The 20939-nt window shown below is 39.4% G+C and overlaps 1 protein-coding gene across 3 annotated transcripts in view; it reads right to left on the bottom strand.

The window, feature by feature from the left end:
* Positions 1–9977: 9977 nt before the first annotated feature.
* Positions 9978–20939, bottom strand: part of LOC139952486 (uncharacterized) — a 28778-nt gene continuing 17816 nt past the window's right edge. The window contains exons 3-6 of one of the 3 annotated variants that reach the window (XM_071951628.1): positions 16246–16454; positions 14691–14786; positions 13400–13720; positions 9978–11280 (exon numbers count right to left, since the gene is read on the bottom strand). In XM_071951628.1, the coding sequence (XP_071807729.1) occupies positions 11132–11280; positions 13400–13720; positions 14691–14786; positions 16246–16454 (775 nt within the window). In that variant the 3' untranslated portion in view covers positions 9978–11131. Of the gene's footprint in view, positions 11281–13399; positions 13721–14690; positions 14787–16245; positions 16455–18660; positions 18816–20939 lie in introns of those variants that run through there. The other 2 variants (XM_071951627.1, XM_071951626.1) reach the window with 2 other exon arrangements.

Genomic DNA, 20939 nt, shown 5'->3' with positions numbered 1-20939 from the left:
AAAGTACAGCTCAAATCCTACAATAGTTCGCCATGTTTGGTTTGAGGAACCGTTCGATGGTTTCATTCCGAAATGTAGTTGGTAATTACTCAAAATAATTGTTATCATAACACTTTCTTGATTACGAGTAATGGGAGAGGCTGATAGTATAAAACATTGTGAGAAACAGCTCCCTCTGAAGTAACGTAGTTTTTGAGAAAGAAGTAATTTTCCACGAATTTGATTTTGAGACCTCAGATTTAGAATTTGAGGTCTCGAAATCAAGCATCTGAAAGCATACAACTTCGTGCGACAAGGGTTTTTTTCTTTCATTTATATCTCGCAACTTCGACTACCGATTGAGCACACATTATCACAGGTTTGTTATTTTATGCATAATATGTTGAGATACACCAACTGAGAAGACTCGTCTTTGACAATTTCCAATAGTGTCCAGTGTCTTTAAGAGTGAAAAACTAAACGCACTACATGCCCTTTAATTCCATTCAATTCAAACTTTGACTGTTAGTTATGAAACGAAGTGAAAACGTGACTGCATTCAAGTGTGACAGTCGGATATGGAAAGTGAATAACACTAGCTGTCAAATACCAATAGGTAAATACTCCATCTGAACTCAGAATTGTTAGCAGTTAAAAAACAATTTAATGGATGTCAGATAATAAGAAAACGTGATTTCTGATGTATTTGGCTTGCGATATTGTATATCTACTTGCTGGGTAGAATATGTTCCTTTGAGATTTTCTTGCAGTGATGTCACACAAGTATTTTTTTATATATTTACTTATAACAGAATTAGCTGTTGCAAACACCATACCACCCAAATGACTGATGGTATATAAATGAGAAGAAAACAAAAGTTTGGCCTGACGTTTCGACCCTTTACAAACATACTCTGGTGTTGAAGGCATAATCTTGTGGAACTATTCAACCTACTTTCGTTGTATCCTGACATGTGGGGTATGTAATGTCAAAATCACAGGGGTCACAGTTCATCACAAAGTAAAGTCTCATTATTGATAATTATTACATGACAATATTTCCCCTCACATGATCTGCATGGTTTATTGAAATGACAAGGGCTCGATAACGTGAACCGGATTACTGAGTCAAACTGCTCTATCACAAAAACCCGCAGTCGCGAGGCAACCATTGACACCCGTGCAAACAACCACCTCGTACCACCGAGCATTACTAAACAGTTTTAATACCCAGCCGGTTTTCAACCACCTATTTAGTGTCAGGTGACCTGATTTGGTGCAGAAATCTCAACAAATCTTTGCTACTCTGTGTTTAATGACAGAACACCGGAAACCGCGATTGAATAGAGGATAGATATTGGACATTGAGCGGACTTGTTATATGGAAGCAATTTTAGGACAGGGGTGTGTCGAGAGATCATTATCTTCAAAAAATGAAAAAAAGAGTAGCATTCTATAAGATAACCTCGCGTTAAAACGGTGTAAAATATCATTGTATTTGATGCCTTCAAGTGAAACTTGTGTTAAAATCTCCAGACGTCCGATGACGTCTCAACAATGGTCTGTGCATTTTGTGAACGGATTGCAAGTTCATCCTGAATTGTGATGATTCTCCATAAAACTTCTCTGTGGAATGACAGTGCGGAGTGCTTCATTTTGGTCCGAGGTCTATAAAGTGCCACGTCACACGAGGCTTATTTACAGGCAACCAGTTCCAAACCCAAAGAGAATCCAGTCAAGTTTGAATGTTCACATATTTTTCTGGGGAATCGTTTAAACATTATTTGAAGAATTACTCATGTGTTATATTGAAGTGGTCCTGCAGATGGTTGCCTCGTGTAAACACGGGCCTCAAATTACTATACGGGACTCATACGCGTTCAGTTACTGGCTTGGTGTGGGCGCTTTAAAGTGAGTAACAAACAACATGGGTGCATTGAATTGAACTAAGTGCTCCTGTAATGACAGGTCTAGCCCCCCTTTTTAAGAGTTTAAATAAAGTAGATGCTCATAATAAAGCGCAGGCCTGCGAGCTGAAAAGGAAATGTTGATAAAAATCCACCCCAAGAATTCCAACATTCCCATTGATTGCCAGCGTCACCCCGTCAACTTTACCAGTGCAGTAGGTCGTGGTATTATTGATAGTAGCACCTCGCTACTTCCCAACCACCCGTGTTTTCTCTCACTTTCTTTGCATCATACAAACAATTTGTTCGACAGGAGGGATTTATTAACACAAAAAATGCAGGGCTTTGCACTCTCCCGGGTTCCTGTAGCCATTTATATATAAAAAAAAAACACCACAATGATGTTCTTTTAGATGAACGCTTCTTTACAGCGCAGCAAGCCAAGCGGAGCTAGGAGTTCTTTGTAAACGAGTCAAACTAACTAGAAAAGATGTATGGGATTAATTTCAACGTTTTTTTGTTGTGATACCCTTTTTTTCTGAGGCGACTATTTAAAAGCACCAAGGTTAAAATGAACAATTGCTCTTCATTCATGTCAGAATTTATTACAGGGTTGGGTTTTTGTTCCCGAACGGGTACAACAAATTTCTACTGGTGGTGGTCTCATAATATTCAAATTTACTTTTTAAAAAATTACAAGAGACGTTTAGTTATGCCTGCCATTTTTTCCGTTCTTTTCAGAACAAAAGATCGGGTAAATCCCAGCAGAGTCACAGCTCGGGGCCAACTTCACTAGTCTAGTTTTTGTTACCAAACAACAGCCATCGTATAGTATTTTCCTATACAAATTATAAAATAGACGTTGAGAGCAGAGTGATCGAAACGTTGAGTTGTTAAAGGCAGTGGACACTATTGGTAATTACTCAAAATATTTATTAGCATAAAACCTTTCTTGGTGACGAGTAATGGGGAGGGGTTGATGGTATAATACAATGTGAGAAACGGCTCCCTCTGAAGTGCCATAGTTTTCGAGAAAGAAGTAATTTTCCACGAATTTGATTTCGAACTTGAGGTCTCGAAATCAACCATCTAAACGCACACAACTTCGTGTGACAAGGGTGTTTTTTTCTTTCATTATTATCTCGCAACTTTGATGACCGATTGAGCTCAAATTTTCACAGGTTAGTTATTTTATGTGTATGTTGAGATACACCAACCGTGAAGGCTAAACTTTGACAATTACACTTAGTGTCCACTGCCTTTAACCACTGGTTCAGTTCAGAACAAACACTATACTAGACTCAAAAGGGATTTACACATGGTGCTACCGCAAACCTCACCTACTCCCACAATGCAAAGTTTCAAATCCTACAAATTATGATAACCAAATCGAGGCTACTCTGTCATGCTGTCTCTCATTGTTTAAAGTTTGCGGCTAATTGCTGCCGTGGTTACTGAATACTTTTAAAAAAAGCCACAAGAGTACACAAGCTTCCTTTAAAAAAAAATGTGTATACTCACTTCTTTTTAATAAAGACCTCTAGTACCATAAGCATGATTTATGATTTATCAAACCTTTATATGAGGGTCATCTATTATTCTGAATACATGAGATGATAGAATGTGAAGATTTTTTATTTGATTTCGTAGAAACAGGTTTATCGAAACCTTGTTATAACAAAAATGAAAGTAAAAATGGTGGAATTCTAGGGCGGAGCTGTGGTTTTTGGCCCTCCAGGGCTAGTATGTGCGTGTAAGGTTATAAAGGTTGGCAGTTTGGCGTTCCATACCAGGGCTAGTATGTGCGTGTAAGGTTATAAAGGTTGGCAGTTTGGCGTTCCATACCAACGGCGTGCGTTCTATTTCTAGTATAACGGTTACCAAGAAATAAAGAAGGGAGTTTCCGTTATATATCCATTGCTCAGCGATAAAAAACCAAAATAGGTCAGTCAAAAATATCGACATTGACTGTTTCATGTTTATGCAAAATAATGTTCAAACCACACTGCTGGGTTCATTGAGGCCCTGAGGAACAGTCGTGTTTCTTGGTGGTGTTCAAGGTGTTTTTTACATGACTCTCTTGAAGGGACCAATCGCTGAGAGGCGAATGAATGTACATAAAACAACTCCCCCTCCCCCTCCCAAATTTGTTTCTACTTGTCATTTTCCTTTTCAAATAAAAAATAGTGATAAGACGGAAATTACAAAGACTTTATTTCGCCTTTACCTTTTCAGCACCCTCCATTCTACAGCACTGGGAAAGAAGAAGGGGTCGATCTGATTAGCCTAGAGTCACGGCCCAAATATTAAAAAAGGGGGGACGGGGGACACACAACGAGGTTCAAGGCCAGTGTGACCGAAGGTAGGGGGTTTAGGGAGGGGGTAAATTACAAATACTTCATCATCACCCAACATAGCTGGAAAAGGTTTAAACTTTACAATCACATGCCATCGATGGGTGACATCTTTTTCGGGCCGTAATGCAACAAAACAGGCATGTTATATTTGCTGATATAACGAGGATTATCTCATTTCCTACAGACACTGAGAGTGCACTAGATTCCACGGTCCGTCTAGGCCATCTACATGTGAGTATGGTAGGTTTTTATTCTTGTATATCCAGCAACAAATCCTTTTATCCTGTCTTTAAACTCTAAGAGGAAATCGGTTAAACGGTGGACAGTGTGTAACAATTAGTGTACGGGCGCCAAGACCTCCAATGTCAGACGAGAATGTCCTTCGAACATCTTCAAAAACAACCAATTAACTCAAACACATCACATGAATATACCTCACCGGACATATTATAGAATGACAAAGATGCCTTCAAAGTATGTTTCTATTTTCATCGTGTGGGTATGGATGTGATTATGACACTGTAAATAGAATAATATCCATGTAGTCACAAGGTAACCGCTTGGGGACAAACTAAGCGACCAATTCCCTTCCAACTTAACGTTTATCCTGACAAACTTTTCCCGATCAACGATAACAAGTCCCCTTTATTTTGGTGTCCAACAGTTTTATGACGTTTCATGATGGGCAATTTTGAGAAAAACAAAATGCTTAATTCACAAGGCTGCTGCAGTATATCCTAATTTAAAGTGTAGAGACTCATGGTCGGTGTCATTGCGGATAATGTTACCCGTTGTGCGTGCCCCCACCCCCCAACACAGACGGTAACATAAGCTGAAGGAAGTTGGTTGAATAGAGGGCGCTATATTAGACGAAATGTCTGCCCAATTCGTAAAATGGGAGACGGAATCTCAGTGACGCCCGAATCTCCTAACGCCCCCCCCCCCCCCCCCCCCTAATCAACGTTTCACTCTTAATGGGAGGGATTTATAAAAGGTAATCCAAAGATTGTTAAGATTCGAAAATAAATCCTGAAGCTTAAAAACTAATCGAAAAAAGTACTGGTCCCTAATTGCAATCTTTTGGATAAACTTCAACCCCACCCCCCCCCCCCCCCCCAACACACACACTTAGAATGTTCGGAAACATGATGGCGAGTGTTTTGATGAAATTTTGTTTTTCAATGTGTAATTAGATCAGGAATTGATGACCTATATAGCACTTCATCAAACTAAATTAATTTCCATAGCTTCAAACCATCAATTAGTGTATTAAACTATTATCAATAACTTCCGATCTGTGGTTCTGTTTGACAATGGACCTTTGTATTGGGACTAATTCTGTTGTCCATCGGTGGCAAACTTAATGACCCATATAGGTGCCTAGCCGACCTTCCGGTTACGTGATTACGTCTTTCGTGGTAACAACTAAGTAATAATGAAAACCTTGCGTTGCCTGGGCCATATTTCATAGAGCTGCTTAAGCAGAAAAATGTGCTTAACAATTGTCTGCTAATCATACATCGTTTGGCTGGTCACCTTATTCTGGTAAGCATAGTTTTGTTTTGCTTAGCTAATTTGGGGGCCCTGGTGTGACGAGAGGCATATCTGTCAACAGAAGTGTTACGCCACATGCATAATGCCGATTTATTCATAACGATCATGTATTTTCACTGAATGGACTATAGTGAGAACTAAACTGTACTATTCTTGCTTTCTGGGGTTAAAAAGTTGGGTTGAACTAGAAAAGGGATTATAAAAGTTACAAGTTTGACCTTGTGACTGCTGTGTAGACCGCATTTACAGACAGCGTACGATTAAGTCATTATCTCGTGGATGAGTCAAAGGAGTAACAAACAACTATGACAGCTCGTGGTATGACGGGGACTTCCCCCTGACATCCAGCTCAACCTCAATGGGACCACGTTCTACTTTACAAATACTACATCTACTACTAGAATATACTATCTTTCTGTGATAACGTCTTATATAAAAACTAGATCTTCTGTGGTCTAGTCTTAACTTTATCGCAACCACGTCCTTACAAGATCTAGGTTGTATAGTCTATTCCTACTTTATAACAAAAAACTCGATAAGCTATAGTCATAGACTCATTGTCTTCACTCTATCGCAACCACGTCCTACTTTACTCTACACTTAACCATGATGCCTCTTCCTTCGAATGGGACGTAAAGCAGTTGGTCCCGTGTGTTGTATAACACACGTTAAGTAACCCAGTATCAAAAAGAGAAGGGGTTCGCCGCGGTGTTCCTGATTTGATTGGCTGCATATTGACTACAAAGCTCGAAATTAGGGGCACAGTCCTGAGACGGTTTCAATGGATGGATTCTCCTGGGCGAGAATTGCCTTCTAACTTATCTATCTTGGGAAAAATCGACTTATACACTTTACCAGATAGATATAAACTTACAAAGCACCCGTTGACTGGGTTCCCTTTTTAAAGAACTGTACAACGCCAGATTCGTTTAGGTATGACGGGGGCCAGTGTGACATACAGGAGTGGACACAGCCCCCTAAACCAAATAAAGTAGAATTAGTCTAATTCACCTCCTCCCTTATTTCCCCCTCACCGTCGACAGGAAGAGTATAAGCTTGTATGATTACACTCACATACAAACAGTTATGACAGCTACCAATAGTGTCAACCTCTGATGACTACAAGGTCAAAGGTGATGAGTGTAGTCAAGACATTTGGAAGAGGTCCAAACAAAATTCACAGTAAAGATTTGTGTCAAAAGTGTCAACGGAGTACTTTTGATAGATGTCAGAATGACGCTTTATAGTAGTGTTAGATGTGTAAAATTTAATAAAGTTCCACTGGTATCTGTCATCAAAATATGCTCAAAATCTGTATGGGGACCATTGAGGTAGAATTGGGGACCATTGAGGTAGAATGGGGGACGCAAAACAAACATTGCGTTCAAAGACATGGGTAGCATGGTAACCTGTTATAAGACCAGACATTTATCTGATCGGCTCAGTGACAAATCTCTTGTTGAACCACTGTCACGGTGCAAACCAAGCCTAAACTCGTTGATATGACACACTGCCCCCCCCCCCCCCCCCCACCATTGCCCCCGTCAAATGAACATCAAGTGAGCAGTGAGTCATGAGACGCAATTATGACTGGTGACCACAAGATCCACAGTACAAATAAACAGGATCTGGGGGTAACGTCGACTGACAGCAGCTACTGAACAGCAAATCGTGACCGGGGAAGGGGCGCAAAGAACCCCCTGCAACTCTTGACTCAAACCCCATGTTAATCATACATAACTGTCTCCTTTATGAAATCGTCTTGAACCACACCTTATGTTACCCTCTTCCCCTTCCTTTAACCCCTTCAGCTACACCCCATTGAAGGAACATCTAATGCACCTGTATCCACTCTAATTGTGACCATAAACAAGTATACAGGCTCGAAAATGGGGTGGGTAAACCACAATTGCACGTGGTCCTTGGATGCGGAGGGAAGTCGCTCATCTATCCCTTCTTCCGCGGTCTGAAAGAGGATGGGAGTTTGATGAAGGAGAACCTAAGAAACAGATTAGGAGAAGGGGACACAAACAACTGCATTGACGTCAATGTTACAACCACAAGGCTGGGCTAGATTTGAGGGGTGCTTTGGATCAGTTTAAAGGGGACATGGCTTGGTTTCGATTGGGGGAGCTGAAGGGGCCTCCTGTAAAAATGGTGCAGCAAACTTTGAAATCTGAACAGTTTATTTCAATGGAGTCTTCAGCTTCATCATCAATGAAACTGTATCGAGATTATTCATCAGGACGTTGAGTGTCAAAGCTAAAGAAAACTATGAATTGTCTGGGACTGAGATACACAAATAACAGCCACAAAACTAACAGTTTACTGTTTGTGTACGAGGCTTTTTTGAGTTATGACGTTAAAACAAAATTTGAGAATGTTTGGAAGTATTTTGAGTTTTGACGTTAAATGTTTGTGTACAAAACATTTTGAGAAATGACTTTGTAACAAAATACATTTTGTAAACAATCCTAGTGCAAGAGTGTCCGGACGTGGAAAGGCACTGGGTGGTGCGAGGTTGACGTAAACAATAGTGAGATTTGCCGTCTGGCAATGACGCAACCGATGTGCACTGTTTTAGAAACAGCAGAGACCCTAGATAAATATCCATCGTAGGAAACAAAACCCACCAAGTTGGCACATGCACTCATTGCTACATTACAGCAGTACACCATAAAATCGTTCATTAACATAAAGCAATTGGAACCAATTAAAAAAGTAATAGACATGAACAGTTTCAAAATTACGGATTAACCCATTGATTGTAAAATTTAAAGAGGGTACGCCTTTATATAATTGAACCGATGACGCCAGATTATGTCAGAGTTTGGCAGAAGTTTCCCTACGGTTTTGACAGCAAGGGTTTCACATCACAAGCAAAGGTTCAAGGCTATCTTGTCATCATACACACACAAACTTAGAAAGAGTTAAGGTTTATAAGCGATGACCTGGCTGATCTTGTACGTCAAAGTACAACTTTGGCTAGTCTTGGTTCCAGGACCTTAGCAATGATTATTTCCCAGCCTCGTGCGCCGTATAGCCAGCCGACTTTGCGAAGCACGCCGTATCGCTCCCTAGCTTCTTTGCGCGAGTCTTCGATTTAAGGTTCGATTTCAAGCTTCCAGACAGTCGTCAACCAAAATGAATTCAAAAAGAAAAGCAGGTTATCACATTACGTTTATGAGATAGTGACGTCTTGGACCAAGACTAAACTTGGGCCAGTCAGACGTCACTCGCCAGCACATTGTCATCATTTGTCTGGAGAGAGTATTGCCTTGACAGCGGCTATAATTGGTCCCATGGTAGAAACTCCCTTCTACCCCTCCTACATAGATCAGACAAGAGAGACCCTCATACCCCAAGTACTGATTGATGAGCCCATCACTGACAAAATGAGTTTGACAAGTTTTGTCAAATGTAACATCGCCATGTGACTGCATGACATCCTCACCGGTTAGAATGATTCATGTGCAATGCCTGCAGGAACTTGTCATTCAACAGCCTTCAAGTCGTCTACTATCATAATATATGGCAATAGAGTGTGTCACGGGGAACTACATGTACATATATATCTATTGTTGTCAAAGTCTTTAAGGGCACCTGTAAATATTTCATCACAAGAGGGCGCTCTACAGGCTAGGCAGTGCACACTTTAGTGCACTGATATGATGGGCTGTTTGGCTCAGTGGTTTATGTCCATGCATTTGCACCTCTGTGAATCCTTGTTCGAGCCCAGATTGGAGCCTTGCGTGTGGATTGGGTTTTTCAACCCTCACCTGGTTGCACGCGCGTCACACGCTGCGACTGTGCCACGCTCACCATTTTGGTGGTCAATAGGTTTACATGTAAACGCCACGTCACCTAAAATGCGCACTTCACTGAATAACACACGTTGACATTTGACCACCAAAATGGCACATCCAAGATTATTCTGATGGTGACGTCAGGTGCATTAGGTCAATAGGGGTCTTCCCTCCGACATTTCAAACAGAAATTTCTTCATTATCCCTTCAACAAAAATTTGGTGCGCTGTTTCCATTAGGATGCAGAAGATTGAGAAACTATACAAAAATTATTAGACAATAATTTCTAGTAAGAAACTCTGAATGTTGTTATGATTTCAAGCACATCACAAGCAAATAAAGCAGACAGAAAAACCACCTTCAAGAAAACACTCTATGAGTGTAGTATTATTAACAAAACTTTTCAACACATGCTGGTCACTTCCTCTTTCCACTCTACATTGTACACTTTAACCATAGAGTAATGACCAGTGCTTTAAGCAACCAATACAATAGTCAGTAACACTCGGAAGCAAATGAGTATTGGCTACACTGTTCAAAAATAAACACTAGATGGCGACAAACATCAACACTAACCAAAAATGGGCAGTGGATATCATCTCTTGTTGTTTGTGCATAAGAACGCAAGTGGTGTCCCAATAAGATTACAATGGCTCTTGAAATATTCTTGCACTTGGCTCTCAATTTCTCACTTGAAATCAAGTGAGATGTGAAGGAGGAGCTGGCCATGCAAGTATTGTTGCATGATGCAACAATATTCAATCATTTGCCCATGTTGGAAAATTTGGCACAAAAACTTGAACATGACAGTGAGAAACGTCAAAAAGCAGATGGTTGAAATTTTAACATTTGTGATGCTGTGAGAAACCTGTAGTTTGTGATGCTTTCCTTAAACACTCAGGAAGCTATGCAGCTCATATAAATAGATGACCATTCTCTGTAATCAACAAGGATAAGCATCAATGTTTCATGGAAGTTCTTCTATAGGAAATATCCTGATGTAAGAAAACCGGATTTCATTTTGACTCTCAGCTAAAAGAATTCAGTTCATCCCTATTTCAGTTTGGCCATCATCAGTCGTTCTCTTTACTTCAATCTTTCTTCGGCTGTATCTGAATTGGCATCTACATCTACGGCTGTTACTATAAAGGGTGTTGCTAAGGACGTCCTGTACTTCATTGCATGATGACGCGGAAATCTAGCTGTAGCCCTAGCTGTAGCCGCCAATGGACCGATCCACTAAGCTCCGCCCCAATGCGTATTGACCAATCACAACGCAACAAAGGTCCGACAAATAGGGTCCAACATGCGTGCACGTATCTTGGCGCGCGTGCGGCAGAGTTGTGCAGAAAGGCATTGGAGAGCCCCACGTGCTCTTGCTCACACGTGCGTCGTGGGCAGAGCCTACTGGATTGCTCTATTCCGGGACGGACTTCCATAGATATATCTTGACTGGCGTCCCTGAGCAAAACATCTTATTTCATCACAGAGGGAAACAATTTCAGTTGAGCAGAGTACAGATCCTCTGTCATTGGTTTTCTTGTTTAGATCTTTTCTTGATCCGTTTAGTTCTTTCGTATCGGATAGTATCACTTTCTAATGCAGCAAGTTCAGTCAATCTTTGTTGAAAGGACGGGGAAGCACTATGGACTGGGTCAATATAGGGATATCTGCCATCTAGAAAGAAAACACAAAACACAAAATTGAATTTTATCATGTAATATTTTGAAAAAACTTACAATTATATTCATAGGTAAAGTATGCAAAGGTAAAGGGCATCAATGGAAAAAAGTGTTTGAAACTCAGATCAAAATTTTAGGCAAGTAAAATAAATTCTTCTTTAGATAACAGCCTCCTGGATTTAAAAATTACAATGTATTCATAAAAACTTACAACTATATTCATAAGTAAAAAGTCATTGCTGACAAAAAGGTCTGAGACTCAAATCAAAATTTTAGGAAGTAGGCCTACAGTGTATTGAAAGGATGGCAATTCGTCTTTAGATAACAGCCTCCTGGATTTAACGATCTCAAAGAGCTTTTGGAAACAGTATCCTCAGCACTTGAGACAAAGATCAAAGAGCAGGATTTCTTTGATCTAAAAAAAGTAACATCTACTTTATCAGGAAGAGACAACAAATATCTGAACTCATTATCTACCAAAATACCACAAAGTGCTTTGCACATTATTATTATTTTAAAAATAATTTGTAACGGTCCATCCTACGGATGTCAACTAGAAATGTGACAAGTACATGTAAAGCATTATTTCAGAAATTACAAAGGCAATCATGAAACAATAAAATGAGTTTATGAATAGTAGTATGTGAAATTGATGAAACAATGTTTACAGATCAATATAATAAATTCACAAAGATAAACACATTGCAGATAGTGTCATGTTACAAAAGGAAAATGGCACAAGTTCATACACGACAAAGATGGAAGAAAGAAGAATATAATATTAGAAATGAGTATTAAAATCGAGACACATTAATATTATTTCCTGCATGGTTTGAGGTTTGTTAAGTTTAGACATAGAGCACAGTATTTACAGTACAATATACAAAATACACCAAGATAATAGATTGTACAATATTGTACAATAATAGATTGTACAATATTGTACAATAATAGATTGTACAATATTGTACAATAATAGATTGTACAATATTAGTCCTTGAAAACCATAACAGATAATAGATTGTACAATATTGTACAATAATACAATAATAGATTGTACAATATTGTACAATAATAGATTGTACAATATTGTACAATAATAGATTGTACAATATTAGTCCTTGAAAACCATAAAAGATAATAGATTGTACAATATTGTACAATAATAGATTGTACAATATTAGTCCTTGAAAACCATAAAAGATAATAGATTGTACAATATTGTACAATAATAGATTGTACAATATTGTCAACAATACATGTTGCCAAACATGTTATGTTGTAAGGCAAAATGGCACAAGAAAAATTACAATAAAATGTGGGCAAAAGGAAGAGAAAGAATTTATTATCAAAAGAAAAAGAAAAAAAAAAATCATTTTATTGTGAGGCCGATAACATAATGCAGAGGGTACATACAATAAGAAAAATACACCAAGATAAATACAGCAGGGTTAAAAGAAAGCAATATAAAAGAGAATCAAAACACAGGGGTACTCATTACAAATCGAGTGTTCCACAAACTTGTGTGGAATAGTTTGTCAAACAGTGTTATAAAGGGATCGCATGTCACAAGAAAAATTGGCAAAATTATGGAGAAAGGAAAAAAGAAAGTAAAACCATTAAAAATGAACTATTGATAAAAGGAAATGGAAAAGTAACTACACGGGTAGGAGGGGGAAAAGTCTGATCCTTTATTGAGATTTGGTATTGATAGGTGTTAATAGACACTGGGAACAAGACAGATATGAATGATGGAGGTACATGTATATGAGTGAACCGACCTGTGGATTGAGAGAGCTACAACAACTTGCAATTAGAGTCAATAAAAAAAAGCGCATGAGAACACACAGAGTGCCAGACCAGACTGCACAGCTAGCTGTTTGGACAACCTGACTGGAAGAAATCTAGGGTCGATTTTACAAAGATAGTCTCAACTTTGGACTAGTCCTAGGCGTTAGTTAAAACTTAAGGCTAGTTAAGTACCTCGTCCTAACTCGAGATAAGACTAGTCTTTATTTACTCTTTCTGAAATCCATCCTAGGTCCCTCCATGTTGCAACTCCTACGATTCACTCAAGAATGGGAAATTATTTTTACTTCAACAGAAAAACTTACTCTTATTCTTGTCATTTCCGGTTAAAGGTAACATCGTACCACCCCTGGTTTTACTCCTCTGCGTTGGTGACCTCGTACTGCGGTCACGACCTCCGAACCCGACACTTTGACCCCTAAGAGCTGCAGAGGACGGTGTGGCTGCTACCGTCAGTGTACCCATACTAGAGAGGACATCCTTGTTGGATGCGGTCCGGTAAGATCCGCTGCTAGTGGTGCTCTGATCGGCAGCGGCAGTACGAGTTGCATTGGTGCTTTTGCCGGTAAGGCGGAAGCCGTTACGACGGATGTCCATCGCTGATGGACTTGTTTCTTCTGGCAAGACTGAGGAAAAAAGGTTGAATAGTGATCAGTAAATTCAAACCGGCATTATTAAGGTATTGATGTAATTTGAATTGGTGTGGATGGTAATGCGTTAACAACCACACTATACAAATGATATTTATAAAAACACACAGAGTTGTTATTGGTTCGAATGTTTGTTATCACTCTCAGACTACCCACTTGACGAGTGGACGGCTGGATCACTGGCCAGAGTCAAGTTTTTTTAGCCCTTTGCCAATAACACCACAACAACAAAAAAGGTAAAAGATTACCCTGCAAAAAGACAAAAACCATTTAACAATTAGTTTACGTATATATATACCAACAATTTTTACAAGATTAATAATTGATCTGATGCAATACACACTTCACTGTATAGTGAAAACTGTTAAGGTGCTTTTTAAAAAAGTAAAAATTTACACGAACAGTTGGTGGAATTTATGACTTCATTTTCTTGAGCTGACGTTTGTGGCAAGAATTTTTTTTTAATTTAAAATAATCCAAGCAGTAGGTTGCAAACTGAATTTAAAGATATTGTGATGTATATACATGTACATAATAATAGTGGATTCTTTATCGTTTATATTTGTCACTCAGTGATGCTCATGACGCTAATTAATTATATGTCCAGTAATTTTCCTGCTACGTTTTGACGTATGAGACCATTTCCTTTACGTAGCACCATGTGATGGTTTACTACATGTAGGTGATGGGGCGCAATATGCAGCCAATCAAACCAGGCACACCAGGGTGAACGCCTTCTCTTTACGTTAAGTGCAGTGGGTTCATTTACCCAATACAAGGGACTTTCACCTTTAAACAGAAAAAAACACAACCTTTTGAAGATAAATTAATGAATGGAAAATCTGATTTTGTGAGTAGTGCAAAGATCACAGCAACATGTGACAAAACCTCGTCCAACGGCAAACCTTTCTCGTGGTGAGTTTTTTTGCAAAGAGACAATCCATACCTGTTGATAATTGCAAAGTTTGAATTGGATTTAAGTGTGCTGAGTGCATGAAGGTGGCAGGTGGGACATGAAGCCCCAGTCTGCGAAGGGTCAGACCTGTTTGGAACAAAGTTATTGTGAAACATTGAGAAACAAAGCATTGTGTTCAATCAATAGACCTCTTGCAAGTGACGTCACACCCTCAAAAAGTCCCCTTATTGGAGTCAAAAAGCGCCTTCTCTGGGGTCAAAGGAGGCAAAATGATTGACAGCAAAAACAAACATGTGAGCTCAGCGTCTCTGTGGTGTTTTTTTTATGCAAAGGGTCCATAGCGGGCCTTGAACTTTGCTCTTGAAGGGGCGCAGCAAATTCCCTCATGTAAGGAGCAATGTGAATTTGTATTGGAACATTTCAGAGGGTACCATAGCGAAAGCAAAGGGCACCACCACAACAGTTGCTGTGATGGGTGCCAACATTTTAGTCAAGGCCTGCAATAATGTGCAGATTGGTTTCATTGTTGATTTTTTGAAACAGTTTTTTTTTTCTGTCAAAAAAAACCGTAAAACGTAACCTTTATTTTGTATTAAAAATATAAATAATATGTTAACATGAGAAACACTAGAGAATGTAAGTTCAGGTCATAACCTTTACTTTGATCTTTTAGTTGAGTGTACATGTAAGTGGGTAGATCTTGCAGTCGTTATGGGCATTTTTATACAAGGCGTTTCTAGCCGCTACAGTCTCTAAATGGATAAAGCATGACACACCGAGTCCCAAAGCACTGCATGCAGTACGACAGAACAAAAGATTGTCAAAATAAAACAAATAGATTTTGAGAAGGCATAACACTCATGCATGTGACAATAATGTGTGGTGTAAAGTGTGGATGGGCAAGGCCACTTCATTTTGCAAAGGGTACTTGCATTTGAAAAAAACAAAGTCTATGGGAAACTTTTGAAGGGGCGTCAAGGCCAAGACCAGGGGCAACATAAGCCATGGATTCTCTGTTTAAATCAAGGCCTGCAATATACCGGTCAACAGAGACCTGGACAAGGGGAGACTTTGGGGCGCTCCCTTTTCTCAGTTCTCGCCAGTAGTGCTCAGAGCCACAAAAAACACAGCACTGTATGCTTGGTTTTTGAAAGGACAAGGGCACCCCAATAGGAAAAATCTACCAGAGCATTTCAAGGGCACAAAGCCAATGACTAAGGGTCATGTCACACGAGGCAGTTTACAGGCAACCAGTTCCAGGCAATCTTCAAGAAGAGAATCCATTCTGATTTGAATGTTCACATAATTTTCTTGGGAATCGTAAGACATTGTTCGAAAAAATTACTCATACGCTACCAAAGTGGTCCTGTAGCGTGCACTGCAGTTGGTTGCCTCCAAGTTGCTTGTAAAAGTTGCCTCATGTGACAAGGCCCTAAGGGGCATGAAGGCAATCGTCTTCATTACCTCTGTGAGCTATCAGGCTTGAAAAAGAACCATTATGTCTGCTGCCGCCAGCATCACAAAAGTCTCCCATAGAGAAGTTTATTTAAACATAAAATTGTTTTAGTTTCTGGTTCTAATTTACCTTTGGAATCTAATCTACTCGGCTGAGGCGGCGCTTCCCCGTGTGTCCTCTTCTCTCGTTCTCGTTCTAGTTTCCTCTCCAGTAGACGGTAACTGTTTTCTGTTGAGGGTACAGGTCTGTTGTTGTTGGTGATACTCTCCTGCTGGGATGAGTTGAAACTACCGCTGGCATTCAGCTCCTGGCCAGTATTGTAGGGCGAGTTGGAGGAACTGTCATTTCAATTGAAAAAAGTACAGATGTTTACTTCGCATAAAATGCACTGGGAAAAGTTTGGGCCCAATTTCATGGCTCTGCTTGCCTCCTAGAACTAAGACGTTCGTACCCCTATTGTCTCTTCGTGGAGATGATGGTGGAACAAACCTCATCGTTCTAGGAGTAGGCTCTGCTTACCACTGAATTCAGCACTTACAATCTTTATTCTCCGCTTGGTGTGCAAGCGCAATTAATTATTAATTGACAAATCAATTAATATTAACCCTCAAAGCATTCAACAAATTAGTTCATAAAGTAGGAACATTTCACCAATTAAAAAACTGGTCTAGTTAAGTTTGGCTGGAAATGGTTCTGACAAAAACTATTTTCTACATAATATTATTGAAACCGAAATGTTGTACTTGACGGATTAACAATTTCAAGTGTCATTATAGGCAGCACGCTACAATGTAGATAATTTATTCGTTGATGAACACCTGGTCATCACTCAGCATGTTCTCTCATGTAATTTTTTCACCTGAAACATATGCCTGGTTCTCATAAATCATATTCATAATAGACTAATCTAAATTAAGTTGTTGATAAATTACGAACGGTGCTTTCTGGATCGTCTGACTCATCACAAAGTGCAATGGTCTTTTGGATGGATGGTTCCATCACCGGCTTAAAAGATGACAGGGTTTTGGGATGGGATACAAATAGAAGGGCTCTTGCCCCATGCACAAGCTGGCATATTGGGCCGATACGCATCAACTGCATGCCAATATACGCACATTTTGGCGGATACGCAAAAAACCCAAAAGTATTTTATTTATTAAATAATTATATTTTCACAAACAAAATACCATTTAGAATGCACAGTAGGGCTTTTTAAACCAAGATAAACACCAAGAAGAAAACATTCTAAAGACCTTTCCTTGTTTCAATTCAGCGCACTGTAACCAAACTTCCAACATTTAGGTCCAGAATGCCCCCAACCCCCTCCCAACCTCCCACTTCTAAAAAATCCTGGGGGAAACCCCGATATAAAGGGTGGGGGACAGGGTTTGACGATGGGTTACTTACGGTACGGTACTCTAGTACACGTCATGTAACAAGAATCGTACAAACAGACTACACATGTGACAAAACAAAGTATATCGTGTAGAGACAAGATAAAACTACATACGTTCACAAACTTATCATGGCAAGAAAATTATCATGAAAGACTATTGACAAATATACCTACACTGTAGAGCCTTTGCGCTTACAACAATCAAGATGGCTACCCATCATCCTTAACGGAACGGTAAATTCAACGCTAGCCCACAATGCCCCTGTATTGACACTGTCGGTGAGGCTATCACGCCGGTTTGTTTGCCAAGTAAATATTGTTTTTTTCTTGCAATGAATAAACATCGGACAAATGACAACATGAATGATGATTTTTCAATGAAGCCTGGATTCGGATCAATGGAAACTGAAGTAGGGCCTTCATCCCAGGTGGTATAGTATTGTTCACAATCACTATGACAACGTACAACAACCAATTGATTTGTACCAGCAGATGAGTAGATAGACAAGAGCTGTCACGACCCATTCCCAAAAACATCATGAAAGGATTCTTGCTTGAATAGTGTTCAATGTTTCTTTTGCAATCCATTCCCCATTTTTAACCTTTTGATTTTACAAAAACCTGAATGCTTTACTTATCTGAGCCTAATTTCACAGAACTGCTTAAACATTCCACTCCAAGTTGTTTACGACTGGTTTCCCGATAGTTTTTGAAACACTAACACAATCCCTATGCTAGGACTTAGCTGTTCTTAGCGTCCTATCACTTTTAAAGACAACAATTTTACTATCACGCTCCTCTTAAAATCACTGTTAAACAAAAACGTAGAAACACGTGTAGAATTTTGTTGTCTATTTACCAGGCTTGGCATTACGCGGATGTCCTGATTATGGCCTCTGTTGACACGATCTTGGCCCTAGTCCCCCATCAAAAGTGTCCCTTAGAGTTAAAACTTCTCCAAAGGAAGTGCCCCATAAATGAAAATAGCCTTGCCTCTCAAAGATGAAATGCCAGGCCTATTTTACTGGTTTCAGTAAATTTTGAAAAACGTCTTCATGGTAACATCAGGTAACAAAAATATTACTCACTTGTAAGAAATGACAAAGATATTTATTAAGATGACGATCTCATTCTTCAATAAGACATACCTGCACTTTGACCTCTGTCTGTCCCGATGTAGAGAATTCTTATACTGCGCCTCGATAGCTTCCAAACACCACAATTGTTTAATTACAGGTAATTTAAGGGTCATGCTGAGGAGTTTATGAAGATTTTCATCTCAAAGTTAAGCCTCAGTAAACTTCCTTTTTTCAGAAATACCCGGTGCCTAAATAGTCTGCATTAAATTATTCCTTTAGTTGAATGTCACTGCAACAAGACTTGTGAAGATTTCAAGATCCATTGATGCAAGTGTCTGACCAAACGTTGATGGTGAATGCAGACATTTCGAGTGTCACACTCTGACTCAACAAGAAAACTAGCTGCAGAAATCAATAAACTGTCGCGGTTGTACAATGCGTCGTGAGGTATTGTATGATGTAAGAAGTGACAAACAACACGTCCACAAAAAGAACAAATTATTTATGGATTCTTACAGTGCAGCCTCAAACCAAGTCCAAAAATAAAAACTCTCTAACCATTTCATGGGCGATCCTCCATGCATTCAACCACCAAGTTTAATGTTGCTGTCGTGCTCCCAGGTCCATCAAGGCAACATTACAGCCTCCTCAACTACACTACACATGTGTGAGTGGTTTATGCATGCACTATGACCTCTTTGTTTTTGATACATAAATAAGTCTCAATGGTCTATAACTCAGACGGCTGCAGTCTCTGACACTCCACTGCACACTTAAGCTTGGATGGCGTGCCGAGTAACCACCACAGACTGCAAGTTCACAGCAAATATTTGACACTTAGTTGAAATGCCAAAAAATAAAGACACATTCGAGGAGTATTCGGTGTGTGTTTTGCTCATGATCACCACACTGTGTTTTGATCCAATTAATGTAGGAACTCCGCACCGCGCACACACTGCATTGTTAAATACCGATGCTAGTGTAAATCACGAACAGTAATTTGCTTCTCCAGTTCTGCTGTGTCAATAGCAGCACCTCATGGGCACTTAATTTGACAACACACTTCAAAAGATCTTGTGCACTTTGCAATTACCCTGCCGATCCTTATGTAAACTCAATGCATAAGAATAATGCGTGGCCTCAAACATCAGTAGAGACGTGCACAACACCATTGATCAGTAATGCATTCCTTTTTGCTAACAATTGCAAGTCTATTTTTTTCACTGATGTCAAAAGTTTGCCTTTGAAAAACCTGATAGAGCCTGCAGTCATTCTTACATAATTATGTTCTTATCTACAGTGTAGCTAGCTGGGCATTCACACCTCCACTGATGATGTTCGTGATGAAGAAAGAGTAGTTTGCTGAAGTTCCAACACCTCAAATTCTTCTAAAACTAGAGCTCTTAAGATGTTGGGAATTAAACCTCATTCTTTTCTCTAGTCACTCAAAGCTGTTCAAGGTAGAAACTTAACTTGCTAACGAGATAACACTTTTGTTTGACTGAAGCAGTGATGAGCAATGCATAAAATATCAGCACATGGAGCACATGAAAGAAAGAAATGAAGTAACTGAACAAAACCTCCACACAGAACCAAAACCAAAATGTAATACTGCCTCAAAAAGTTCAGTCTACACATCAGTCAAACCAATGAAACACACATCATACATTTGTACTCTTTACAATGTTCCATGTTTATCAACTGAACTCCATCAAAATGCATCCGACTGTACATGTAGCAACAAATACTGAAAAGTAAACATATCCAACACCACCAGTAAACAATATTCCACAAGTGCACTAGCCAGGCACATAACTGTAAACCCCTACAGTCCACAAGTCTGGTTGTACTCTGTCATTAAGTCTTACATCTTAAATATGCACCACTCTCAGTCACAAAAGATCTCCTGTATCCAATGATTAACACCTTGGAGATTATATGCTTCACTACAAACACCAGCTACTTTTTTTTCATGGGTAGGTACATGTGTGCAGAAAAGATTGTTCATTATTCATATGGAGCTCCTATAATCTGCTGTCCTTCCATTCAAACATGCATTGAATCTTCAAACACTGACAGCACACATGTCAATGGGTGGGGGAAGGACAGTCCACATGGCTCACTCATGGTTCACCCCTTCATGGTTCACTAAGCCACCTGTATGACCCTTTTGAAATGATCAAGTGGTGCGGCTGCTATGGTGAGTGATACACAAACAAACTCATGAATATTATGACCCGCTAGATTGTAGATTTGCATAAAGCTTATGAATATGTATGATGTGTAGTCTGATGAGCTGACCTAGAAAAACAGGTCCCATCTGTATGACCCTAATAGAAAGGATAAAG

This window comes from Asterias amurensis, chromosome 20, assembly GCF_032118995.1.
Source record: "Asterias amurensis chromosome 20, ASM3211899v1".
Lineage (NCBI taxonomy): Eukaryota > Metazoa > Echinodermata > Asteroidea > Forcipulatida > Asteriidae > Asterias > Asterias amurensis.
This window is presented reverse-complemented; position numbering and strand designations above follow the sequence as displayed.